General features: G+C 61.3%; 3 protein-coding genes across 4 annotated transcripts; all 3 read left to right on the top strand.

The window, feature by feature from the left end:
* Positions 1-1,854: 1,854 nt before the first annotated feature.
* On the top strand, positions 1,855-12,913 carry SEMA4A (semaphorin 4A). Of its 2 annotated transcripts, none has more exons than XM_029056059.2 (14): positions 1,855-2,162; positions 3,846-4,006; positions 4,303-4,365; positions 4,575-4,673; positions 4,946-5,051; positions 6,427-6,543; positions 6,966-7,090; positions 7,197-7,372; positions 7,902-8,043; positions 8,596-8,776; positions 8,899-9,035; positions 9,269-9,444; positions 9,626-9,729; positions 11,201-12,913. In XM_029056059.2, the coding sequence occupies exons 1-14, from the start codon at positions 2,036-2,038 to the stop codon at positions 11,791-11,793; spliced, it is 2,307 nt and encodes a 768-aa protein (XP_028911892.2). In that variant the 5' UTR covers positions 1,855-2,035; the 3' UTR covers positions 11,794-12,913. The 2 variants fall into 2 exon arrangements, with proteins under 2 accessions (XP_028911892.2, XP_028911894.1); XM_029056061.2 differs by having other exon boundaries at positions 9,608-9,729.
* Positions 12,914-13,266: 353 nt separating this feature from the next.
* On the top strand, positions 13,267-19,637 carry SLC25A44 (solute carrier family 25 member 44). The gene is made up of 4 exons (XM_029056363.2): positions 13,267-13,393; positions 15,320-15,988; positions 18,899-19,026; positions 19,197-19,637. The coding sequence occupies exons 2-4, from the start codon at positions 15,364-15,366 to the stop codon at positions 19,386-19,388; spliced, it is 945 nt and encodes a 314-aa protein (XP_028912196.1). The 5' UTR covers positions 13,267-13,393; positions 15,320-15,363; the 3' UTR covers positions 19,389-19,637.
* Positions 19,638-19,914: 277 nt separating this feature from the next.
* Positions 19,915-25,445, top strand: LOC114807946 (polyamine-modulated factor 1). Its single transcript, XM_029054853.2, has 5 exons — positions 19,915-20,042; positions 24,247-24,352; positions 24,676-24,776; positions 24,907-25,102; positions 25,249-25,445. Exons 1-5 carry the CDS (start codon positions 19,933-19,935, stop codon positions 25,300-25,302), a joined length of 567 nt encoding a protein of 188 aa, XP_028910686.1. The 5' UTR covers positions 19,915-19,932; the 3' UTR covers positions 25,303-25,445.
* The last annotated feature ends 173 nt before the right edge of the window (positions 25,446-25,618 follow it).

Genomic DNA, 25,618 nt, shown 5'->3' with positions numbered 1-25,618 from the left:
GGGGCGGTGGCCCCCCGGGGCCCAAAGGGGGGGACCCCCACCCCCGACCCCCACCCCCCATCCCCACCGTAGGAGGGCCGAGCGGTGGAGAAACCCAGGACCGGACCGCCCAAACGGCGGGAAGCGGCCCGGGCCGACCCCCGGACCCCCGACCCCCGGACCCCCGACCGGGCCTTCTCTGGGGCCGGCGGGAGGGCGGAGAGGAACGAGCCGACCAGGGGCTGGGGGAGCTCGGGGAGAGGGAGGGGGATCCCCCGGGGCTCCCGGCCCCCCCGGCCCAGCCTCGCAGTGGGAGGGATGGACGATAGACTAGTGGGGTGGGGGAGCTGGGGAGAAGTAGAAGGATTGAGCTGGGGGGGTCCCAGGTGCGCTGGGCGCGGGGTCAGTGAGATGGGCAGGGGCCGGCTCCGGGGTGGAAGAAAGCCCAGGTGGGCCGGGCCGAGACCCCTCCCCACGGAAGGCCTCGACCACCTTCCCCGGGAAACACCCGCCCGGGCCTGGGCAGGGGGCAGGGGACAGGGGGCAGGGGACGGGCCCGGCCTTAGAGGAGGCGACAGGTGCTCTCTGGATCCTCGTTATCTTGGTTTATGGGGAGATCCTGGATGGGGGCGGGGCACCGACAGGGAGCGAAGTCGGGCGGAGGCGGGGGGATGGACGCGAAAGGTCGGCAAGCGTAGCGCCTTGGTCCCAGCGCTTCGCGCAGGGCTCGGCACACAGCAAGCCCTCATTAAATACCGACCGAATAGATGAATGCGTGGGGCGGTGGCGGGCGGGCGGAGGGCGCGGAGGCAGGAGGATGGAGCCGTTGACCCGACGGCGGAAAGGAGGTAGCTCAGGGCTCGGGGCCGGGCGGCGCGGAGGCGGAGGGCTGGACGCATTGACCTGGAAGCGGGAGGGACGCGGGGAGGGCGCGGGGGCGGGCGGTAGGGGCTTATTTGATCTCCGCTTTATTGGTCTCGGGTCCCCCCGTCCCTCCCTCCGCCCGCCAGGCTCCCCCAAACCCCGGGCTGCCTTCCTTCCTTCGAGGCCGGGCCTGTAGCAACTCGACGGCGGGGGGGGGGGGAAAGAAGGCGGAAATACAGGTTTCTGCCCCCGCCCTGCCTTTACGGGGCCCGCCTTTACCGGTCCGCCCCTCGGCCCGTTCGGCTCCGCTCCGCTCCGCTCTGGCCCCTTGGGCCCCGCCGCCTGGAGCCCGGGACCCCGGGACCCCGGGACTCCGGGGTCCCCGACCCTCCGCCTTGGGGCAGGTGAGGGGTGGCCGTGGGGGGAGCCGAGAGGGTACGCTTGGGGAGCCTAGGAGGAGGAGACAGAGCCCGGGCGTGGACGAGACGGAGAAGGACCGACGGCCGGGGACGGGGACGGGGACCCGGAGAGGCCGTGGGACGGGAGGAGAGAGGGTCACGGCCACCCAGAGACCTTGACAGAGACAAAAAAGCAGGGACGGTGGGGGACGGCTCACAGAGATCCAGAGATGGGGAGAGGCAGAGGCCACAGTCAGGGAAGGACGGGGCTGGAGGGCGAACTGATAGGAGCCCCCTCCCCTCCGGTCAGAGACGGGGTGTTGGGGGGTGGGGAACCTTGGCAGAGGCCGCTAAATGCCGAGGGCGGAGAGCGGGGGGTTTGGTACCCCTATCAGGGACCCTCGGGGGCAAGGGGCACCAGGTGCCGGCTGGGAAGGCCTTCCCGGCGGGAGGGAGGCCCGAGGAGGGAAAAGGTATCAGATTGAGGAGGTGGGTTTGAGTGGGGAGGGGGATCTCCCGGGGCTGGGGCCGGCGCCTTTCCGGGGGGGGTGGGAGGAGGCAGGGTTGAGACGGTTTAACCGCAGGGCCCCTTTTCGGATCCGCTTTCCACAGGACCGGGGGCCGCAGGCCCCGCAGCGGTCCTCGGCGGTCCTCCCCGCTTTTTGACTGTGGGAGAGGGGAACGGGGGAAGAAGGGAGGCGCGGCGCCCCCCACCATCCTCGGTTGGACCCCCGGGTTCTGGACTTCACCCATCCCCGTCCCCAGAGCCCCGCGAGCCTCGCCGAGCCGCCTCCATGGCCGCCCCCCTCCACGGCCTCCCGCCACCGCCGCCGCCGCTGGGCCTGAGCCTGCTTCTCCCCGTGTTGATGTCCGCCGTGGCCGCCCTCCCGGCCCTCGTCCCCAGGGTCAGCTACGCCACAGGTGAGGCCGGAGGACGGGCGGGTGGGTGGGCAGGAGCAAGGGAGGACGGGGAGGTGTGGGGGTGGGCGAGCAGGAGGAAGGGCAGAGACGGACGGACACAGAGGCCTACAGAGCGACAGAGTCGATAAGAACGACTGTCTTATTTGTTGAGTGCCAAGCCTTGGGATAAATACAAGATAATCAGGTCCGACGCAGACGGTGAGTCCCACGTGGGGCAGGAAATGAGGGAGAGGAAGGACGGATGTTCAATGTCCATTTTACAGATGAGGAAGAGGAGGCGGAGGAATGAGTTAGCCAGGGTCCCACAACAGGCAAGGGACAGAGCCGGGATTAGAACCCAGGATTTCTGACTCCCAGGCCCGGCCTCTCGTGGCGTCATGGGTAGAGCGTGGCCCCGGGAGTCAGAAGGTTCTGCGGTCTAATCCCGGCTCCGTCGCTTGTCCGCTGTGGGACCTTGGGCAAATTGCTTCACTTCTCTGGGACTCAGTTCTCTCGTCTGTAAAATTGGGATTGAGACTCTGAGCCCCACATGGGACAGGGATGACTTGCTTGTATCCACCCCAGCGATTACTACAGAACCAGGCACATAGTGAGCCCTCAGCAAACACCGCAGTTATTATTATTGCTATTATTATTATTATTATTATTATTACTACTCATAGATGTGGAAGAGAAGAAGAGGGAAAATGCTGAGAGAAGAAGACAGAGACACAAAGACAGAGCTAGGGAGAGAAGTGGAGACAGTCAGCCAGAGACCTGGGGGAGAAGAGAGACAGAGAATAGGACAGGCAGACACCGGGGTCCGCAGAGGGAGCGGAGAGGGGGGTCGCGGGGGCGGGAGGGGGTGCTCCCGAAAGCCGGCTCCCTGCTTCGCCGACTGCGCCCTCTGATTTAGGGAGATACCAGGGGTCTGCTCACCCCGGCCCCCCGACCGGGAAGATGGCAACATCTCTCCCTCTGCCCGGCCAGCCACCCGCTCACCCCTCGCCCAAGAGGAAATGAGAAGAGAGAGACAGGACATCCGGGGCCGGGGGGTTGGGGGAACCAGCTCCTCTCGCTTCTGGGGGCAGACGGCGGGGGAGACCTGGGCCAGAGATGGGGCAGCTACATCCGTTTCTCTTTGCGTTGCCCCTCCCTCCTTCAGCCTGTCTGTCTGCGATGGTCTCACTGTCTCTGGGCCTCTCCTTCGGGTCGCCCGTCTTCAACCATCTCTCCGCCCCCGATCAATCGATCGCCTCATCTCTCCCCGCCTCGGGGCCTCTCCCTCTCTCAGACGCTTTCTCTTGACGGTCCCTCTGAGTCTCTGTGTCTCTCCATCTCTGACTATCTCTTCTTCTCTCTCCGACTCTGTCTCTCCCTGTCTTTGTCCTTCTCCCTCCGCCCCTCTCCCCACCCGTCTCCCATCTTTGTCTCCTCTGCTCTGCTCTGTCCCACAGTCACCGGTTATTCTGTGCTGCTCCCCTGCCCTCACCGCCCCTTCCCTCCCCATCCCCCCAGGTCCCGCCCCTCCCCCAACTGGCATTTGGCGGTGCCCAGGCAGGGACCTGACTGCCAATCCAGCCAGGCTCCTTGCCAGTCTTCTCTCCCCCACCACCTGGGTTCCCCCCGACCCCCAGCCCAGTTCCTCCTCCTTCCCCCACACTGCCCCTGACTAGCACCCCTCCCCCTGCTCCCTGACCTCAGGCGACGGGCGGCGGGCAGTGGACTTCTTCCACCTGAAAGGCCTCCAGGACTTCGATACGCTCCTGCTGTCCGATGACGGGGAGACGCTCTACGTGGGGGCGAGGGACATGCTGCTGGCGCTCCAGGTGGGGGGCCCGGGACCCCTGATCCTGCAGAACTCGGTAAGGGACTACCCCACACCCCCAACCCTCGTCTCCTCCGGCCCTCCGGAGAGCGTCGTTACGCTCCCTCTCCCCTCATTTCTCCATTTCCCGGCCCCCCCTTCTCCATTCAACCCACTGCTCCCCCGCCCCCGTTCCCAGTGCCCATCGGCCGCCTGCCCTCCCACGCTCAATTTAGACGAGTGACCGAGCCTCTTGGCACAGGTAGGTACCGGTGGATTGAGCGAAGGCGATGGCCAGGTGGCCGAGGCAGTGGGATGGCTGAAATGAACCGTCCCCCTCCTCCCCCACGACAGGTCCCATGGAGCGCCAGGCAAGAGAAAATCTCCGAGTGTATCTTTAAGAAGAAAAGCCAAGAGGTGAGGGGGATGGGAGGAGGGGTTCAAATCCCACCTGGGGGATGGGGGTGGCGTCCTCCCCCCCAATACTACAGAGGCCAATCTGCAGGCCCGTTTGCATCTCGTTTGAATATAGGCGGGAAGACGCTGTCGGGTGGGGGTGCAGAGGGGGTCCTGGGAGGGGGCTTGGCGGATGGCCCTCCTCCCCCATTCCCCCGCTCTCTCCCCAGACCGAGTGTTTCAACTTCATCCGGGTGCTGGTGCCCGTGAACAGCTCCCACCTGTACACCTGTGGCACCGGAGCCTTCAGCCCCGCCTGCACCTACGTCGTGAGTTGGCGTGGACCCACCCCACCCGGACCCCTCCCCTGCCCGAACCTCTCCCCGGAGGCCCCCCCCCCAATTCTAACCCGTACCCCTCCCGAGCACCCCTGTGTCTCCTCCCAGATCCCTCAGGACCCTTCCCCAGCCTGGAGCCACCTGCCCAGCCCGCCTCCCTGAACCCCTGTGACCCCCTCCCACCTTCCCACGACTTCCCTCCCAACTGCTCAGACCGCCCTCCACCCCCATCCCCACCCCAACCACTGCCTGGTCCTCCCCAGGATCTGCTGAACTTCAGCCTGGCCCACATGCCCCACGGGCAGCCCCTGGATGGGAAGGGGCAATCGCCCTTTGACCCTGCTCACAAGCACACAGCCGTTATGGTCGGTGAGTCGTCCAGCCCCCAACCCCTGGCCCGGAGGCGGCCGGGGAGGCCCTGGGAGCTTGGGCGGGGGCGGATGGAGAGACGGGCGGTGATAACTGGGGTGTTTGTGAAGGCTCACTAAACGCCACACACCGTACTGAGCACTTGTCGGCTGTGCCACCTGGGAAAAGCCACTTCACTTGCTCTGTGCCTCAGTTCCCTCATCTGTAAAATGGGGATTAAGACTGTGAGCCCCATGTAGGGCAGGAACTGTGTCCAACCCTGATTATCTTGTATCTACCCCAGCGCTTAGTACAGTGCTTGGCACATAGTAAGCACTTAACCAATCCATCATCATCACCACTAGGGTAGATTCAAGATAATCAGGTCTGATGGGGACTCACAGCCTAAGTAATAATAATAACCGTGGTATTTGTTAAGCACTTACTATGTGCCACACAGTACTAAGCCCCGGGGTGAACACAGGAGGAGGGAGACCGGATACTGAATCCCCATTTTACAAATGAGGAAACTGAGGCACCGAGCAGTTATGTGACTTGTCCAAGGTCACACAGCAGGCAGGTGGCGGAGCCCGGGTTAGAACCCAGGTCCCCCAGCTCCCCGGCCCAGGTCCTTTCGGTCATGGTTTCGATTCCCGGCTCCGCCACCTGTCAGCTGTGTGACTTTGGGCAAGTCACTTCTCTTCTTGGTGCCTCAGTTACCTCATCTGTAAAATGGGGATTAAGACTGTGAGCCTCTCGTGGGACAATCTGATTACCCTGGATCTACCCCAGCGCTTAGAACAGTGCTCTGCACATAGTAAGTGCTTAACAAATACCAACATTATTATTATTATTCTTTCGGCTAGGCCATGCTGCTTCTCTTGTGGACAGAGAGACTCGGGGGACAGAGAGAGGCTCAGAGGCACAGAGAGATGAGAGGAGAGACAGGGAAACAGAGACGAGAAGCAGCGAGGCGAGAAAAGCAACGTTATCTAGTAGAGAGAGCACACGGGCCTTGGAGTCAGAAGGGCCTGGGTTCTAATCCCAGTTCCTCCACTTGTTCACCGTATGACCTTGGGCAAATCTCTTCACTTCTCTGTCCTACGGTTACCTCATCTATGAAGTGGAGATTGAGACTGTAAACCCAACCAGGTTACCTTGTATCTATCCTAGCGCTTAGAACAGTGCCTGGCACGTAGTAAGCGCTTAACAAATACCATAAAAAAACCAAACCAAAACAAAAAGAGGCAAGATAGAGAGAGGGGACTCTGGGGAGGGGGAACCGGGGCCCGGGGTGTGGGGCGTCTCTGGGAAAGACCCCCCGGGTCCCTGCCTAATTCTCACTTCTCTCTGTCTCCCTGACCCCTGTGTGACCCCCTTCCTGCCCCCACCCCAGGCGGAGAGCTGTACTCGGGGACCATGAACAACTTTTTGGGAAATGAACCCATCCTCTTGCGGTCCCTGGGGACCCAGCCGCCTCTCAAGACAGACAACTTCCTCCTCTGGCTGCAACGTGAGCTCGGACCCCGCCCCCTCCGGCCCCCTACACCTGCCTCCCATTCCCCTCCCACCCCTGTGGACCTGCCGCCTCAGGACCACAGTTATTAGTCGTATTTATCGAGCGCTTACAGTGTGCAGAGCGTTGTACTAAGCATTTGGGAGAGTACCTTAGAAAAAGAGTTTCCCTGCTCACAATGAGCTTACTCTTTAGAGGGCTTCCTTCTGGGCATCCCTGTCCTTCCCCTTGACTCCCCTGCCGCCAGGGCTCTCTTCCACAGTCCCCCAGGCTCTGTCCATTCCCCCGGGCCCTACCTCCCCTCACACACGCCTCTCCCCTGATCCCCACGACCCCTGCTTAAATGGGACTGGGGGACGTTTGTGTGTTGGGTGGGGGACCAGGGGGTTCTCTCCGTTTCCTACCCGTTCCCCCTCCAGCGGATGCAGCATTCGCTGCCTCCTTCTCCAATGGCTCCTTCATCTACTTCCTGTTCTCGGAGACGGCCAGTGAGTTCCACTTCTTCGAGCCCCTCACCGTGTCTCGCGTGGCCCGCGTCTGTCAGGTGGGCCCGGCGCAGGGCCGCAGGAGCCGCGGGCGGGGGGTTGGGGCGGGCGCTGGGGGGAAAGGTGGCGAGAGCGGGGTTCGACTCCTTCTGGTCCCACCCCCAGAATGACAAGGGCGGGGAGAAGTTGCTGCAGAAGAAATGGACAACTTTCCTGAAGGCCCCGCTCACGTGCAAGGTACCCGGCCAGCTGCCCTGCGCCGTGGTCCGCCATGCCGTGCTGCTGCCCGCCGTCGCCGGAGGGGCCCCCACCCGCGTCATTGCCACCTTCACCTACCAGTGGTATGGGGGTGGGGGCGGGGGGACCGGTGGGCTGGAGGCGGGGAGGGTTTGTCCAGACCCGGGAGGTCCCGCCCCCCGGGGGCTGGTGTCTGGGGCATCCGAGGCACGGGGGCTCTGGTGCCCGGAAGATTAAGCATTTGTGAGGGATCCGGTAACTGAGGGATGTGGTTCCCCTGGGGTCCAGAGCCCAAAGGGGCCTGTGCGGGAAGGAGCTAGGGTGTGGGAGAGCCTGAGATGGCATGTTTCAGGGTGGGGGCTCCCAGGCCTGGGGTCACGGTCACTCTATCTCGGGGTCACGGGCTTCCAGTCTTGGGGTCACGGGCTCTCGGTCCCAGGGTCCAGGCGTCCCAGGCCCAGGATCACTCCAATGCTCGGCGGGATCTGGCCCGGAAGGGATCCGTGCGGGCGGGCCCTGGTGTCCGGGGGCTCTGGAGTTTTAGGACTCTCGTGCGGGGGGGAGCCTTCTAGCCAGGGAGAAGTGGGGGCCCGGAACGTAGTCGTCCTTCCCACCCCCCCTGCGTCCCCCCAGGCAGACAGGGGGCTCCGCCGTCTGTGAGTTTCCCCTGGAGGCCATGGAGGAGGCATTCGCAGGGAGATTCAAAGAGATGAATCAGGGGAGTTCTCAATGGACCCCGTTCACCGGCACCGAACCCACGCCCCGGCCCGGCACGGTGAGTCCCCGCGGGCTGGCCGGGGACTGGCCGTGTAGCCCAGGGGGCGGGCAGGAGGGCCTGGGATCCCTGGAGAGAGACCCGGAGGCAGCAGAGAAGGGAAGACCCCCAAATCCCCCCAAATCCCCCCAAATCCCCCCAAATTCCACAATAATAATAATAATAATAATGTTGATATTTGCTAAACGCTTACTCTGTGCCAAGCACTGTTCTAAGCGTTGGGGTTGATACAAGGTAATCAGGTTGTCCCACGTGGAGCTCACAGTCTTTATCCCCATTTTCCAGATGAGGTCTCTGAGGCCCAGAGCAGTGAAGTGACTTGCCCAAATTCCCACAGCTGCTAAGCGGCGGAGCTGGGATTTGAACCCATGACCTCTGACTCCCACGCCCGGGCTCTTCCCACTGAGTCGCGCTGCCCCGACAGTGCCCCGATCCCCTGGTCTCCCGCCGTGCCCCGACTCTGCTGTCCTACTCTGTGACCCGCCCCTCCCGATCTCCCGTGACCCCTCCGAACCTTCCGACCCTTTGAGCTGGCGACCCGTGCTTCCTCAGTGTTCCACAGGCCCCTCCTCCGACAAGGTGCTGACCTTCGTGAAGAACCATTTCCTCATGGACAAGGAGGTGACCGGGTCCCTCCTCCTGGCCAAGGCCGATGCCACCTACACGCGCCTGGCAGCGGAGCTGGCACGGGGGCTGGACGGGCACCCCTACCTCGTCCTCTACCTGGGCACCGGTGAGGGGACGTGGCCGGGGGGGAGATGCGGCCCCGGACAGAGCCGATCCCCCGGGGAGGGCCGCCTCCCTTGCCCCGCCCGGGGGTCGTGACCTCCACTGACGGCGCCCTCCCCTCCCCAGACTCGGGCCGCCTGCACAAGGTGGTGCTGGCGGACTCCGGCAGGGGCGTGGCGCCCCGGGAGGCCTACCTGGTGGAGGAGATCCAGCTGTTTCCAAAGCCCACCCCCGTACGGGAGCTGCTGCTGGATCCCCACCAGGTGACCGGCGGGTAGAGAGAGGGAAGGGTCGCCGGTGGGGGGGACCCGGTAAGAGGCTAGAGAGATGGAGGGGCCGGGGCGGGGGTGAGCCAGTGTGTGGGAGTCTAGAGAGGTGGCGGGACTGGGGGGACGGGGGTGGGGGGCCAGAGAGACAGAAGGAGCCGGAGGGGCGGGGGCAGAGAAGAGGTCAGGCGGGCGCCGATGGGCCGGCCTCATGTTCCTGGCCCCCACAGGGGGTGCTGCTGGTGGGCTCCGCCCAGGGCCTGGTGCGCATCCCGAGGGCCAACTGCTCCGTCTACCCGACCTGTGCCGACTGCGTGCTCGCCCGGGACCCGCACTGCGCCTGGCAGGAGGAGCGAGGCGTCTGCAGCTCCTCCCCAGACCTGCCCCCGGGACCCCACTCTGGCCGGTGAGTCTCCCCGGCTCGCTCCGTCCTGTCCACCCTGTCCCCATCCCTGTCCATGCTCTGTCCCTGCTCCCCACCCCCACTCTGTCCCCAGCCCCACCCCCGATCCCACCTCTGTCTTCACCCTGTCCCCGGTCCTCCCGACCCCCTGACGTCTGTACAGCAGCCCCTCCTCACCCCGTAGGTCCCCATGGCATCAGGATGTGGACAGGGGAAACCCAAGGTACGCCTGTGGTGGAGAAAGAGGCCGGAGCCTCCTGTCGCAAGACTTTGTCAAACCTGACGTGGGTAAGCCCGTGGGCGAGTGTCTGTGTGTGTGGGTGTATGCTTGTGTGGGCCGGGGGGGACCGTCAAAACTACCCAGTCCCTGATGAATGAATCCCTCGTATTTATTGAGCACCGTCTGTGTGCGGAGCCCTGAACTCAATCAGTAAGTACGACTGATTGATTGAACTAAAGCTTTGGAAGAGAACAGTACATCAAGAGTTGGTAGACACGGTCTTTACCCACAACGAGTTTACGGTCTAGAGGGGATGTCAGACATTAAAATGAATTACCGATATGTAATAAATAACGTCTATGTACGTAAGAGCTCTGGGACCGAGAGTGGGGTGAATATCAAGTGTTTGTAGGGCACAGACCCAAGTTACATGGGCAGTCCATCTCCTCCAAGAGGCCTTCCCAGACTAAGCCCCACTTTTTTCATCTCCCACTCCCTTCCGCGTCACTCCGACTCACTCCCTTTGCTCTTCCCCTCCCCCAGCCCCACACCACTTTTGTCCCTATCTCTCATTTTATTTATTTGTATTGAGGTCTGTCTCCCTGCTGTGAGCTCGTTGGGGGCAGGGAATGTGACCGTTTATGGTTGTATTGTCCTCTCCCAAGCACTTAGTACAGTGTTCTGCACACAGTAAACGCTCCATAAAGATGATTGAATGGATGAACGAATGAGTGAGAGTAGAAGAAACGAGGTGGGGAAGGCCTCTTGGAGGAAATGTGCTTTTAAAAAAGTTTTGCAGATGAGGAGAGTGGTCGTTTGTCAGAGGTGAAGGGGGAGGAAGTTCCAGGCAAGAGGGAGGATGTGGGCAAGGGGGTCGATGGCGAGATGGATGAGATTGAGGCACAGTGAGCCAGTTAGCATCGGAGGAGAGATGCGTGCAGGCTGGGCTGTAGAGGGAGATTAGCACGGTGAAGTAGGAGGGGCGAGGAGATTGCGCTGACGGTTGGGCGTTTCTATTTAAAGCAGAGGTAGATGGACAGCCACTGGGGGATCTTGAGGACCTGGGCGACCCGCACCGAATTGTTGGGTTGTTTTTTTTTTTGAAAAACAATCCAGGCAGCGGAGTGAAATACAGACGAGTGAGGGGAGAGGCAGGAGGCAGGGAGGTGGGCGAGGAGGCTGACCAATCAATGGTATTTATTAAGCGTTTGCCATGTGCAGAGCTCAGGGCTTGGGAGAATACAACAGAACTAGCATACGTATTCCCTGCCCATAATGCTGACAGTCAAGATGATCTTACAGCCTAAAGGTGATGCAATAGTCAAGGCGGAGATTTGCTAAGTGCTTGGATCAGCATAGTAGATGTTTAGGTGGGGAGCCCAGCCCCTTGTCCACGGGGTTGAAGACGGGGCTGGGCTTGGGGGTTGGAGGTGGACCAGGCTGCCGCTGTGACTTGAGATCAGGCTCTGTCTCCCTCCGTCTCCCTCTTTCTCTTTTTCTCTCTGTCGCTCCACCCGTCCATCCGCCCGTCCCCTGCAGTATTGGAGGTCCTGGCCGCCCGCCACGCCCTGGTGGAACTCCCCTGCCCCCGGGCCTCGGCCCTGGCTTCCTACCAGTGGACGCAGGGGGTCCCCCCGGACCCCGTCATCCCCAGCCGGATCGGGTCCTCCACTGGTGACCTGCTGCTGGGGCCGGAGGCCGACGGACTGTACCAGTGCTGGGCCGAGGAGGCCGGCTACAGACACCCCGTGGCCACCTACTGGGTTCACAGCCCGGACCGGCCCCAGCCGCCAGACCCCTCACTGGCCGGGGTCCCGGTGAAGCCCTGGGCGGTGGTGGAGGGCGGGGAGGTGGCCCCCGCCGGCTCCCACTCATACTGGCCACACTTCCTGGTCGTCACGGTGCTCCTGGCCCTGCTGGTGACCGCCTGCCTGGTGGCCCTGCTGGTCCCTCGCCTGGCCGCTCTGCGGGCGCAGGGCAGGGTCCAGGGGGACCCCCTCGCCCCCAGGGAGAAGGGACTCCTCAGTCCCGGGAGTCCCCATACCTCCCAGCACTCTGACAGAGAGCACTCGGGCGCCCTGGAAGTGATGTCCACCGATGTGCTGAGGGAGAGGGACCCCAAAGGGATCTGACCGTAAGGAACTGCTGGGGTGGGGGACCCTACTCTTACTGTTATGTGGGGGTGAGGATGGAGCGAGACCATATCGTTGCACCTGTGAAGGGAGTCCCTACCTTTACAGACTAGAGGAAAAACCCTACCATTACGGACTGGGGCAAGGGGGAAGGAGAGAGACCCTACCGTTGCCGACTGTGAGGGGAGACCCCACCTTTACAGACTGTGGAAAGCCGGGGAGAGAGGCCTTACCATTACAGACTGTGAGGGGAGACCCAACCGTTCCAAACTGTGGTGGGAGGGGAACCGTGACAGACCCGGGAGGAGACCCCAGCAGAGCGGCCCGTTGTGGTACGTACGGTGCCGGGGTGCTGCCTGTGTGGATCTGAGCCCTCCGCCCGGGATGGCAGCCCGTACTGTTTCCCCAGAGAAGTGACGTGGCCTATGGGAGAGTATATATTCGCCTGGGGAGGGGGGAGGGAGGATGGGCGATCAGAGGACCTGGGTTCTAATCCCAGCTCCATCCTTTCCCCTCTGGGTGACCTCGCACAGGTCGCTTCTCTGCGCTGTTTCCTAACCTCCAACTTGGGGATGAAGTACCCCTTCTCCCTTTACTTAGACTGTGAGCCCCACGTGGGACTGGGACCGTGTCCGACCTGATTAACGTCTACCCACCCCAGCGCTTGGCAAGGGGTGAGCGCTTTACAAGTATCACCATCACAACTGTGCTGTCGTCCCTTCTGGGGGGAACCTGTGCTTTCCCGTCGCTCGGCACTCCCTCCCCCTCGGCCTCCTCGGGAGCCAGGCGTCTGCGGATCCTCAACTGTGTCCCCTGCCCCTTATTGGATTCGCTGGGCGCTGGGGAGGAGAGGGGGTCAAAGCCACCCTTCTCCCTTCCCGGTGCCCCGCCTCCAGCCCCTGCCTTACTTAGTCTAGCCCTTATCCCTCCCACTGCCCGGGCCTTGGTAGGGTCAGGGAGAGAAAACCAAGCCAAATCTCCACACGCCCCCGCCCCACCTCTTCTTGCCCTCATTCCAGAAGCTTCCCCCGACCTCCTGTCAGCATCACCCTAATCCTTGTGACAAAGTGCCCCCCGCTTCAGAGCCCCGGTTTATTTTTTATTAAAAAGACAAAACGACCCAAGTGTGGTGCTTTGGGATGTGAATGACAGAAGGGGGGAGGGACCCCTTTCGTCACGATGGGTAAAGCTTTCCCTCGGGTGGATTCTGGGCGGGGGGAAGACCCTTCTGGGCAACACGCTGGGGCCTGGGCAGATTGAGGGCACGGGCCTCGAACGAGCGACTGGCGAGAGGCGGAGTACGCATGCGCCTCGCCTGGAGCCCGCCGCCCTGTTGGATCCTGGCACGCGAAGCCGAGAGGGAGGCCCTCTTCCAAGATGGCGTCCGAGCACCTCCCCGCCATCCCGCCTCGCCATTGGCCGAGCCCACCCGTCACTCAGCCCCACCCCCTCGGGGGGAGGGCCGCGCTCCCTTCCGCTTCCGGCCTCACAGGGCACCGGCCAGCGATGGAGGAAGATGCTCCCGCTGCCCGAGCGGAGGGAGCAGCAGCCGAGGCCTAGGGGGCCCGAGGCCCGGGAGGTGGCTCTGCAGGGACCCGAGGTAGACGTGCTACTATTTACTAAACGCTTGTTTTTTTGCAACAGAGCGGCGTGTGCTTAGGGGACCTGGGATGCGTCCAGGAGGACCCCGGGGGGCTCAGAGGCAGGGGCAGGTTTGGTGGGGGGGGGGGGGGGGGCTGGGGGAGGTCTCTAAAGTGTAGGAGGCGACCCCCTGGAATAATAATAATAATTAATCATGTTGGCATTTGTTAAGCGCTTACTGTGTGCCGAGCACTGCTCGAAGCGCTGGGGTAGATAGAAGGTCTTCAGGTTGGCCCACGTGGGGCTCACAGACTTAATCCCCATTTTCCACATGAGATCACTGAGGCACCGAGAAGGCAAGCCACTTGCCCAAAGTCACACAGCTGACAGGTGGCGGAGTCGGGATTAGAACCCATGACCTCTGACTCCCAAGTCCGGGCTCTTTCCACTGAGCCACGCTGCTTCTCCCCTTGGAAGCCAGGGGGACGGGGGGGGTCATCTCCTTCCATCCTCCTTCCAATTGAAGGGTGAGAGATTTGGTGGAGGATTCTGAAGGACGTGTAAGGGGGGGCGTCTCGGGGGGGCCAGGAGGAACCTGGGGGGTGTCTACAGAAATAGACCCCCCCCCCAATTACGGTATTTGTAAACAGTGCCAGGCACTGTTTTGAGAGCTGAGGTAGACAGAAGATAATCGGGTTGTCCCTGGCCCGCATGGGGCTCACAGTCTTAATCCCCATTTTACAGATGAGGGAAGCGAGGCAGAGAGAAGTAAAGTGACTTGCCCAAGGCTATACAGCAGACGAGTGTCGGAGTCGGGATTGGAACCCATGATTTCCAACTCCCAGGCCTGCGCTCGACCCACTAGGCCATGTTGCTTCCCTAGAAGCCTGTGGGAGCTCAGGGTGAGGCTTTGGGGGGCAGAGAGTGACTTACGGGGCGAGGGGACCTGGAGATGGAGTCCTCTGGAGGGAGCTGCGTCCTGTAGGGGCCAGGAGTCCAGCGCGGGGAGACGAGGGGACCTCGGACAGGGCTGAGTCCAGTTCTGCTCAGGTGGTTGGTGTAGGTGAAAGGGTTTTTTCCCAGGGCTGGGCTGAGGCAAAGGGTAGGGGGTGCCAAAAGGGGTCGGGGGGTGTCACAGGAGAATTCTAAAGGGTACAAGGAGGGCCGTCCTGAAGAGCTGCAATCTGGTGAGGAGGTGCCCGGGGATGCCAACGTCCGGTTAAAGGGGTGGAATCGGTTTATCGAAGAGTTGGCGTTGGGAGCTCAATGTAGAGGGGCCCCGGGCTTCCTGGCCCTTTCCTTTCATCGGGACTTGGTGAGGAGGGGCTGCACTGGACCCAGACAGATGTCACGTTCATCCGCTGCCCCGGCTGGGCCTTGGCAGGGGAGGGGGGCTCAGGCTGGGGGTCTGAGGGGGAGGAAGTCCAGCTGGCAGTGGGGTGGCTCTGTTTGCCCTGGGCAAACAGATGGCTTAGGGGCGGGAGGGGGCCGAGAGCGATCCGGAGGCCGGCCCCAAGGCCCCATCGGTCCCCACTCGTTGCAGGCCGGACACCAGGCTGAACACCGGGCGGGCCACCCTTGCCCCCTGGCTCTGTTCTCCGGGGCATGTGAGCGGGTAATGAAGAACTGGTGTGACCTTTGTCCCACCGGATGGACTGTGAGGTGGCCAAGGAAGCTCTTTCCAGTTATCCCTGTCCCATCCCGTGTCAGACATGGCTCCTCCCCCAGAGGTCCAGGGGCAGAGGGTCACGTTGGGGAGGGGAGGGGAGGACCGACCGTGGAAGGCGACAGAGTTGGGGAGAGGAGGAGGCTTCCTGCAGCATGGATCGTGGGTCGGAGGATGCGGCCGCCCTTCTACTGGACACTGGGGGGTGGGTCCCACCGGTTCCACCGCCCCCCCTCGCTGACCCCCACCGTCCCGCCGGCCCCTCCCCCCCGATTCCAGGTCCCGACCGTCACCCGCCCCGGCCAGGGCCGGCGGGGGGCACCATGGAGGACAAGCGCAACATCCAGATCATCGAGTGGGAGCACCTGGACAAGCGCAAGTTCTACGTGCTGGGCGTGTGCATGACCATGGCCATCCGGGTGAGCGTGTACCCCTTCACGCTGATCCGCACCTGCCTGCAGGTGCAGCGCGGCAAGGCGCTCTACCGCGGCACCTGGGACGCCTTCGTCCAGATCCTGCGGGCCGACGGCGTGGGCGGCCTCTACCGCGGCTTCCTGGTCAACACGCTGACCCTGGTGTCGGGCCAGTGCTACGTGACCACCTACGAGCTGACCCGGGCCCGGGCGGCCGAGCTGAGCCAGAGCAACGCCTTGCGGTCCCTGCTGGCGGGCGGCTCGGCCTCGCTGGTGGCTCAGAGCATCACGGTCCCCATCGACGTGGTGTCGCAGCACCTGATGGTGCAGCGCCGGGACCCCAGCCGGGAGCTGGGCCGCTTCCAGCTGGCCCGCGGGGCCGGGGCCCGCGGGACCCTCGGCCGCACCCGGGACGTCGTCCGCCAGATCTTCCGGGCCGACGGGCTGCGCGGCTTCTACCGGGGCTACGTGGCCTCCCTGCTCACCTACATCCCCAACAGTGCTGCCTGGTGGCCCTTCTACCACTTCTACGCAGGTAGCCGCGGCGCGCGCCAGGGCCGGCGGGGAGGGGCGGGCGGAAGGCCGGGGAGACGGCGGCCGGCCCGGAGGACTCGGGACGGGACGGTCGCGGTTGGGATCGGCCAGGGCCGGGGTCCGTCCCGCCCCCTCCGTCTGCCTCCCCCGGTTGAAGGTACCCGAACGAAGCCCTCGCGGAAGTGCTCCAGGCGCCGGAGGCACACGCTCCCTGGTCGTGGCCTAGCGGCTAGGGCCCGGGCCTGGGAGTCAGAAGGTCATGGGTTCTAATCCCAGCTCCGCCTCTTGCCTGCTTTGTGACCATGGGCAAGTCATTATTTCACTTCTCTGGGCCTCAGTTACCTCATCGGTAAAATGGGGATTGAGACTGGGAGCCCCACATGGGACAGGGACGGTGTCCAACCCAATTTGCTTTTATCCACCCCAGCGCTTAGTACAGTGCTTGGCACATAGTAAGCGCTTCACAAACTCAATCATTCAGTCTTATTTATTGAGCGTTTACTGTGTGCAGAGCAGCGACATTCCCTGCCCACGACGAGCTTACAGTCTAGAGGCGGGGAGAAAGACCATCAGTACAAAGAGATAAAATGACAGATGGGGACGCGAGCCCTGTGGGGCTGAGAAGGGGGGAAGAACAAAAGGAGCAAGGCAGGCGGATGCAGAAGGGAGGGGGAGAGGAGGAAAAGTGGAGCTTAGCCTGGGAAGACCTCTTGAAGGAGATGTGCCTTCAATAAGGCTTTGAAGTGGGGGAGAGTCATTGTGTGTGGGATTTGAGGCGGGTGGGCGTTCCAGGCCGGAGGCGGGACGGGGGTGAGGGGTCCGCAGTGAGACAGGCGAGACCGAGGCCCAGCGAGAAGGTTGGCACTAGAGGAGTGAAGTGTGTGGGCCGGGTTGTAGAAGGAGAAAAACGAGGTGAGGTAGGAGAAGGCAAGGTGATGGAGGACTTTAAAGCCAATGGTGAGGAGTTTTTGTTGGAGGTGGAAGGGCAATTATTATATTGTTACACTGTAATCTCCCCAGTGCTTAGTACAATGCTCTGCACACGGTAAGCGCTCAATAAATGCAAGTGACTGAGGAACAGCCCGTCTTGATCACTGTTATTATTAGTAACAGAACAGAAAGACAGAAAAGTAGTTACAACTAGAACCATTGCAGTAAGTCATCAAACGTGCAGTTCAGTCGGCTCAATTTGCTGAGCGCTTAACTGTGTGCAGAACACTGTCTTCAGCACATGGAGGAGCACAATAAGAGTTAGGAAACATGCTCCCGACCCTGGAGGAGCTAACAGTCCAGCAGGAGAGACGGAAGATAATTGACAACGGGGAGGAAGGAGGGCTTCCGTGGAGTGTGTAAATGGATGTGTGCAAAAGTGCAGAGGGAAGTGGGGAAGGTCAAAGTGCTGCAGAAGTCGGGGGAAAGAAAGATGAATCTGGGGAGCCTTCTGGAGGAGGGGTGCTCTCCCAAGGGCTGAGGAGCTTTGGTGTGGTGAGGTGAGGTCTGCCGGATGGGAAGGGGGACGGGGGCAGGTGGCAAAGGTCGGAGGGTAGAGAGATCGGGGCACGGCGAGTGGGTGGGCTTGAGGGGAATGAAGGGCACCAGCTGGGCCCAAGTGGGGCTAGGCAGGAAGGAGAATGCTAATAATCATCACTATGGTATTGGTCGAGCGCTTACTATACGCCAAGCGCTGCACAAAGCGCTGGAGTAGAGACAAGCTGGGTGGGGTTCACACGGTCCCTGGCCCGGATGGAGTTCACAGTGGAAGGGGGAGGGAGAACAGACATTTACAGGGGAGGGAATTGAGGCACAGAGAAGTGACTTACCCAAGTTCACACAGCAGGCAAGTGGCAGAGTCGGAATTAGAATCCAGGTCCCCCGAGTCCCAGACCCTTGCTCTCTCCATTAGGCTGTGCAGCTCCTTCTTATAATAATCATCATGGCGTTTAAGCGCTTACTAGATGTGGGCACTGTACTAAGCGCTGGGGCTGGATATGAGCAAATGGGGATGGACACAGTCCCTGTCCCACGTGGGGCTCCCGGTCTCCATCCCCATTTTGCAGATGAGCGAACAGAGCCAAGGGGCAGTGAAGTGACTCACCCAAGGTCACATAGCAGACAAGTGGCGGAAGCAAGATTAGAACCCCGACCTTCCGACTCCCAGGCCACTATGCCATTCTGACGGGATGCCTTTAAGACAGACAGTAACTACTTAATCGTATTTATTAGGGGAATAATGTTGGTATTTGTTAAGCGCTTACTATGTGCAGAGCACTGTTCTAAGCGCTGGGGCAGATACAGGGTAATCAGTTTGTCTCACGTGAGGCTCACAGATAATCCCCATTTTACAGATGAAGTAACTGAGGCACAGAGAAGTTAAGTGACTTGCCCACAGTCACACAGCTAAGTGGCAAAGCCGGGAGTCGAACCCCTGACCTCTGATCACGAAGCCCACGCTCTTTTCACTGAGCCACACTGCTTCTCCAAAAAGCAGCCCGGCCTAGCGGATAGAGCACGGGCCTGGGAGTCGGAAGGACCCGGCTCCGCCATTTTTGTCTGCTCCGTGACCTTGGGCGAGTCGCTTCACTTCTCCGAACCTCAGTCCCCTCATCTCTCAAACGGGGATTAAGAGACTGTGAACCCCGTCTGGGGACAGGGACCGTGTCCAACCCGGTCGGCCCGTGTCCGCCCCGGCGCCGAGAACGGTGCCCGACCCGTAGTAAGCGCCTCACGGATACCGTCGTTGTCATCACTGAGCGCTTACTGCGTGTAGAGCGCTGGGCTGAGGAGCTGAGGGGCTAGTTCGGCGGGCGCGGGCGGGTCGTGGGAAGTTGCGCGATGGCACTCGCGTCAACCGACCCAAGGGTCCGGGGCGGAGGGAGCCCGGCCCCGAAACGGTGCCGTCCTCGTTCTCCAGAGCAGCTGTCCCGCCTGTGCCCCAAGGACTGCCCCCACCTGCTGCTCCAGGCCATCTCGGGCCCCCTGGCCGCCGCCACCGCCTCCACCCTCACCAACCCCATGGATGTCATCCGGGCCCGCGTCCAGGTGAGCGGCCCCCGCCACCGGGAACGCCGGAGGCGGAGCGCGGCGGGGCTCGGGGGGTCCGGGGCCGCCGTCCCCCTTGCCCGGAGGGGCCCCGGGGGCTTCTGGGAGGGGCCGGGCCCGGGCCGGGGGCGGCGGGGCGGCCCGTGAGCCCGGCCTCCCCCGCCCCGCAGGTGGAGGGCCGCGACTCCATCGTGCAGACGTTCAGGCAGCTGATGGCCGAGGAGGGACCGTGGGGGCTGACGAAGGGGCTGTCGGCGCGGATCATCGCCGCCACGCCGTCCACCATCGTGGTGGTGGTGGGCTACGAGACCCTCAAGAAGCTGAGCCTCCGGCCCGAGCTGGTGGACTCCCGACACTGGTAGCCGACGCCGCGGGGGGACCCTCCTCGGCCCTGCCCCCCCGTCGATGGCGCCCGACCCCTGGGGACCCTCGCCCCCCGGCCCCCACCCTGGCTGTAAATACGTTCGTTCCTGCCCGCCCCCACCCCCACCATCACCAGCGCTAGGGGGCGGGGCCCCCGGCCGCAGCAGGAGGGATCGCGGCTAGACTCTGGGGGGAGGGAAGGACCGGCCCCCCCCCCCCACCCACCATGCCCAGTGTTTGCGCCCCTCCCCCCTCCCCGAAGAGCACGCTGGAGGGGGGAGGGGCCGCCCCTGTCGTGGAATTAAAAATGTTTTTATCGTTGGAGGCGTCGCTGCTTGGGGCGTGGGGGGGGGAGGGGCGGCGCGCGCCCCGTGAGGCGCCTCTTCCCGCCCAGAGCGCGCGGGCGTCGCGTCCAATGGGGAGGCGGCGGGGCGGCGGGCTCGGCCAATCGGAGGCGGGTTCGGCCCATCGCCGGCGGGGGGGGGGGGCGGGGCCGGCCGGAGGGAGGCGCTCGCGGGCGCGCGCGCTGGGTTTTGGCGGGAAATGGCGGCGGCTCCGCAAGAGGAGCGGAGGCCCGAGGCGGCCCCCGCCCGGGCCCAGCTGCTGGACGCCGTAGTGGACACCTTCCTGCAGCGCCTGCTGGCCGCCGCCAGGTAATCACCACCGTCGTCGTCGTCAGCATTCATTCATTCGGTCGGGATTTATTGAGCTCTGACTCTGTGCAGAGCACTGGGCTTGGAATGTGCAGTTGGGCAACAGCCAGCAGCAGCAGCGTGGTCTTTACCGAGCGTTTATTCAGGGCCGGGCACTGTACTGAGCGCCCGGTGGAGACAAGCTGATTCCAGTGAGAAGCAGCGCGGCTCAGTGGAAAGAGCCCGGGCGGGGGAGGTAGAGGTCGTGGGTTCCAATCCCGACTCCGCCACTTGTCAGCTGTGGGACTTTGGGCAAGTCACTTACCTTCTCTGGGCCTCAGTGACCTCACCTGGAAAATGGGGATGAAGACTGGGAGCCTCACGTGGGACCACCTGATCACCCTGTATCTCCCCCAGCGCTTAGAACAGTGCTCTGCACATAGTAAATGCTTAACAAATATCAACCTTATTATTATTAGAGAAACAGCGTGGCTCAGTGGAAAGAGCCCGGGCTTGGGAGCCGGAGGTCATGGGTTCGAATCCCGGCTCGGCCCCTTGCCAGCTGTGTGACTGTGGGCAAGTCACTTCACTTCTCTGGGCCTCAATGTGACCTCATCTGTAAAATGGGGGTTAACTGGGAGCCTCACGTGGGACAACCTGATGACCCTGGATCTCCCCCAGCGCTTAGGACAGTGCTTGGCACGTAGTAAGCCCTTAACAAATACCAACATCATTATTATTATTTGCTAGACATTTATCTTTGAGGGCAAGGGTTCTGTCTAGCACCTCTCATCAGTCCACCAGGGGTTTATTAAAAAAGGGTGTACTGAGCGCTTGAGGAAGTAGAGTTTGGTAGAGTAGGTAGACACACTTCCTTCCTTCATTCAATCGTATTTATTGGGCGCTTCCTGTGTACAGAGCACATAGAACACTCCCTGCCCACGAGAACAGTCCTAGTAGGGAGACAGGTTTTAAAATAAATTACAAATAGGGGAAATAGATTAGAAGGATGCCTTCCTAAGCGCCATGGGGAGTGTCAGAAAGCGTAAAGGAGACGCTGACAATTGCACAGTCAACGAGCAGCTAGGGAAAACGAGGGCTTAGTCAGGGAAGGCTCCTTGGAGGAGGTGGGATTTTAGGATTTTGAGGATGGGGGGAGCGGTGGGATGTTGGAAGCGGGAGAGGTCTGAGGGCAGAGGTGGGCAAGGGGTCGGTGTTTGGGTAGGTGAGCTCGAGGTATGGAGAGGAGGTTGGCATTAGAGGAGCCGAGTGGATGGGTTGGAGGAGGAGATTAGTAAGTTTTCTGCAGGAGGGGGAGAGCTCCCCCTGATCCTTAAAGCAATCGATCAATCGGTCGTATTTATTGAGCACTTACTATGTGCGGAGCACTGCATTAAGCACTTGGGAAGTGGACCAAAAGTTGTTTTTGTCTTTAAGAAAAATGATCCCGGCAACAGAGCGAAGTATGGAAAAGCAATCGATCAATCAGTCGTATTTATTGAGCACTTACTATGTGCAGAGCACTACATTAAGCACTTGGGAAGTTCTCGAGGAGTGGACCAAAAGTTGTTTTTGTTTTTAAGAAAAATGATCCTGGCAACAGAGCGAAGTATGGAAAAGCAATCGATCAATCAGTCGTATTTATTGAGCACTTACTATGTGCAGAGCACTGCATTAAGCACTTGGGAAGTTCTTGAGGAGTGGACCAAAAGTTGTTTTTGTTTTTAAGAAAAATGATCCCGGCAACAGAGCGAAGTATGGAAAAGCAATCGATCAATCAGTCGTATTTATTGAGCACTTACTATGTGCAGAGCACTGCACTAAGCGCCTGGGAAGTTCTTGAGGAGTGGGGAGACGTGGACCGAAGGTTGTTTCTGTTTTGTTTTTAAGGAAAATGATCCAGGCAACGGAGTGAAGTATGGAGTGGAGAGGGGAGAGACAAGAAAGAGGGAGGACGGAGAGGAGTGTGAGACAGTAGATGAGGAGGGGTAGGACAGATGTTTGGATGAGGGTGCCGGACGTTTGGATGGAGAGGAAGGGTTGTGGGTTCCAAAGAGGCCGTGAAGGTTGAAAGGACAGGATTTGGTGACAGGCTCAATATGTGGGTGCCAGGAGAGAGATGAGTCGAGGATAATGCCAGGATTATGGGCTTGTGAGGAGGAGGAGGAGGAGAACGGTCCAGGCAAGCTCCCCTTCCCCGCCGCCGGCCACCAGGAACGGGTCCCCAGAAGGGATCTAGCTTGAGCTCCCCACTCCTCGCCCAGCATCTGGAGACGCCCCTCCAAGGCCAGTAGCCGATCCCCGCACCAGCCCCCACAGCCGGCTCCCCCTTATCTAATCGTAATAACTGTAATTATGGTATGTGTTAAGCTTTTAGAAGGTGCCGGGCACAGTACTAAGTGCTGGGATAGATACGAGGTAATTGGGTTGGACACAGTCCCTGTCCCATGTGGGGCTCACAATCTTCATCCTCATTTATAGATGAGGGAACTGAGGGCCAGAGAAGTGAAGTGACTTGCTCAAGGTCACACAGCAGACCAGTACCCGGGCTAGGATTAGAACCCGGATCCTTCTGACTCCCAGACCTGTGCTCTAACCACTAGGCCATGCTGCCTCCTCTCCTGCTGCCTCCAGCCATTCCGCTCCTCGTGGGTTGGCGGTGACTGAGCTGGGGATGGGGTCATTCATTCAATCATATTTATTGAGCACTTACTGGGTGCAGAGCACTGTACTAAACGCTTGGAATCTACAATTTGGCACCAGAGAGAGACAATCCCTACCCAGCAGTGGGCTCACATTTTGGAAGGGGGCAGACAGACAACAAAACAAGTAGACGGGCATCAATACCATCAAAATAGATAAATAGAATATTAGATCATTAATAAAATGAATAAATATGTACACAAGTGCTGTGGGGCGGGGGGAGGGGGTAGAGCAGAGGGAGGGAGTCGGGGCGATGGGGAGGGGAGGAGGAGCAGAGGAAAAGGGGGGCTCAGTCTGGGAAGACCTCCTGGAGGAGGTGAGAGGTTGTGGCCCGGTGCAAGCTGAATCCCCCGGGGCATTTAGGAACTTGGATAAGGGGCAGCCTGTTCCCTAAAACATACACAAGGCTCCCCAACCGAGCAGCCGAGTCCCAACTTTTGTAGAATGCTGGGCCTAAGAGAGCACTAAATCATTTTCATAGTTATATTCTTTTTTTTATTTTGAAGATATTTATTAAGCACTTAACTGTATGCAAGGTGCTGTACTAAGCGCTGGGGTAGAGAGGCTGTCCCTGTCCCGAATGCCATAAACCCTCTTTTCCTCATCTCTCATTCCCTTACGCGTCACCCTGACTGCTCCCTTTATTCATCCCCACCTCCCGGCCCCACACATTTATGTCCATGTCTGTAATTTATTTATTTCTATTCATGTCTGTCTCCCCCTCTAGTCTGAAAGCTCGTTGTGGGCAGGGACTATAATAATAATAATGCTGGTATTTGTTAAGCACTTACTATATGCGAAGCACTGTTCTAAGCGCTGCGGGCTGGGGGGAATACAAGGTGATCGGGTCGTCCCACATGGAGCTCCCAGTCTTCATCCCTATTTTCCAGATGAGGGAACTGAGGCACAGAGAAGTGAGGTGGCTTGGCCCAAAGTCACACAGCAGACAAGCGGCAGAGCCGGGATTAGAACTCATGACCTCCGACACCCAAACCCGGGCTCTTTCCACTGAGCCACGCTGCTTCTATGAGTATGACTGTTTCTTGTTGTACTCTATTCTCCCAAGCGCTTAGTCCAGTGCTCTGCACACAGTAAGTGCCCAGTAAGTAATAATAATTATGGTATTTGTTAAGCGCTTAGTATATGCCAAGCACTGTTCTGAGCGCTGGGGTTGGTACAAGGCAATCAAATTGAACACAGTCCCTGTCCCACACGGGGCTCACAGTCCAAGTCAGAGGGAGACCAGGTATCGAACGCCCATTTTACAGGCGAGGAAACTGAGGCCCAGTGAAGCGACAGGCCCAAGGTGGCGCAGCAGACGAGCTGTGGAGCTGGGATCGGAACCCAGGTCTTCCACCTCCAAAGCCCGGGCTCTTTCCTCCGGGTCCCGCTGCCCCTCTACTGTTTACACCCCCGTGCTTCCTCTATGGGGCACCCGTCCGCCTGCCTCGCCCATCCGCCTCCCCCGCCGGTCCGGCCGGTCAGCCGGCCGGTCGACCACCGGGTTCTCTCCCCTCGGCAGCTACCAGCGATTTGCCAGCTGCTACCGGCGTTTCCACCAGCTGCAGCCAGAGGTGACGCAGAGAATCTACGACCAGTTCGTGGCGCAGCTCCAGGCGGCCATCCGGGTACAGGGCGGGGAGCCTCGGGGGGACGAGGGGACAGGGCGCTGCTTGACCCAGGCCAACAGAATCCCTTGCCCTCCTCCTACCCGGCCACCACCTGGCAGGGAGGTAGCAGCCCACAGATGGAGCCTCTTGGTCAGCCGCAGGGACCCGTGGAGGCAATCCCGTGTCTGTCCAGGGCCTTGCTGGGAGTGAAAATATCCATTGACCCCTGACCTGTGACCCCAGCCCCTCTCTCCCAACCGTGATGCCCCCGATGGGGTAGGAGAGACCGTGGAAGGTGCCCGTTTCCTTGGCCAATTCCCCCCACCCCCCGCCGGTCACAGGATGAGATCTCGGATATCAAGGAGGAGGGGAACCTGGGGCCGGTCCTGGATGCCCTGGATGCCATAGTGGAGGAGGCCCAGGGCCAGACTGGACCTGCCTGGTGAGTAGGGGCCGGGGGCTCCGGAGGGGAACGTCCCGGCGGGGTGGGAGGGTCGGGTAGAGGGCCCGGGCACGGTTCCCATCCGCGGGAAAGGGTCCCGTGCTGACACCCTTGTCCGCGTCCCCGGCAGGCGGCCGAGCGGGGACCCCGAGGCCGACACGGGCAGCATCCTGGTGCCCTGCGCCCAACAGCAGCGGGCGGGCCTGCTGCGGGCCCTCCGCAGCCAGCAGGACGAGAACCGGCGGCTGGCACAGGCCGTGCTGGACGGGCGCGAGTGCATCCACGCCCTGCAGGAGCGCATTCAGGCCCGCAGCGCCGCCTGGCAGGTAAGGGACTCCTGGGTTGCCCAAACCCCAACCACCGCTCCCAGTCCCCCGCCTCAGCCCCGGACCCGAGAACCCCCTCACCCGCCCGCAGGCGGACGGACAGTCACGAGCAGCTGTCTCTCACTGGTCATCTCCCCCCACTGCAGGCGCTGAGCCAGGACCAGAGGGAGCTGGTGACCAGCCTGGGGGGGCCCAAGTGAGCGGCCACGGCCCCGGTACCCACCGCCGCCGACCCGCTCCTCCTTCCGTCTGTCCGCCCCCCTCCCCGTCCCCCTTACCCTGTCTGTCCGGTCCCTGCTCTGCGGCCCTGGACCTTGTGAATAAATCTCCGCCCCCTCCCTAGGCCACTTGTCATCTCTCTCACTACCCTGGGACCAGAGATGGGGGGGGGCGAAGGGGTCTCTGCTCTACTGTGGGCTTCACCCCTGTCTCCCCAGGCCCTGCCCCCCTCGGTTCCAGGCTCACTTCGCCCCTTGGGACTCGGGAGGGCGGCCGGGGGCTGAATGTGTGTGCGTG

Source organism: Ornithorhynchus anatinus, chromosome X5, assembly GCF_004115215.2.
Source record: "Ornithorhynchus anatinus isolate Pmale09 chromosome X5, mOrnAna1.pri.v4, whole genome shotgun sequence".
Taxonomy (NCBI): Eukaryota; Metazoa; Chordata; class Mammalia; order Monotremata; family Ornithorhynchidae; genus Ornithorhynchus; species Ornithorhynchus anatinus.
Note: the sequence above shows the minus strand (reverse complement) of the source record. Positions and strands in the feature narration are given on the sequence as shown.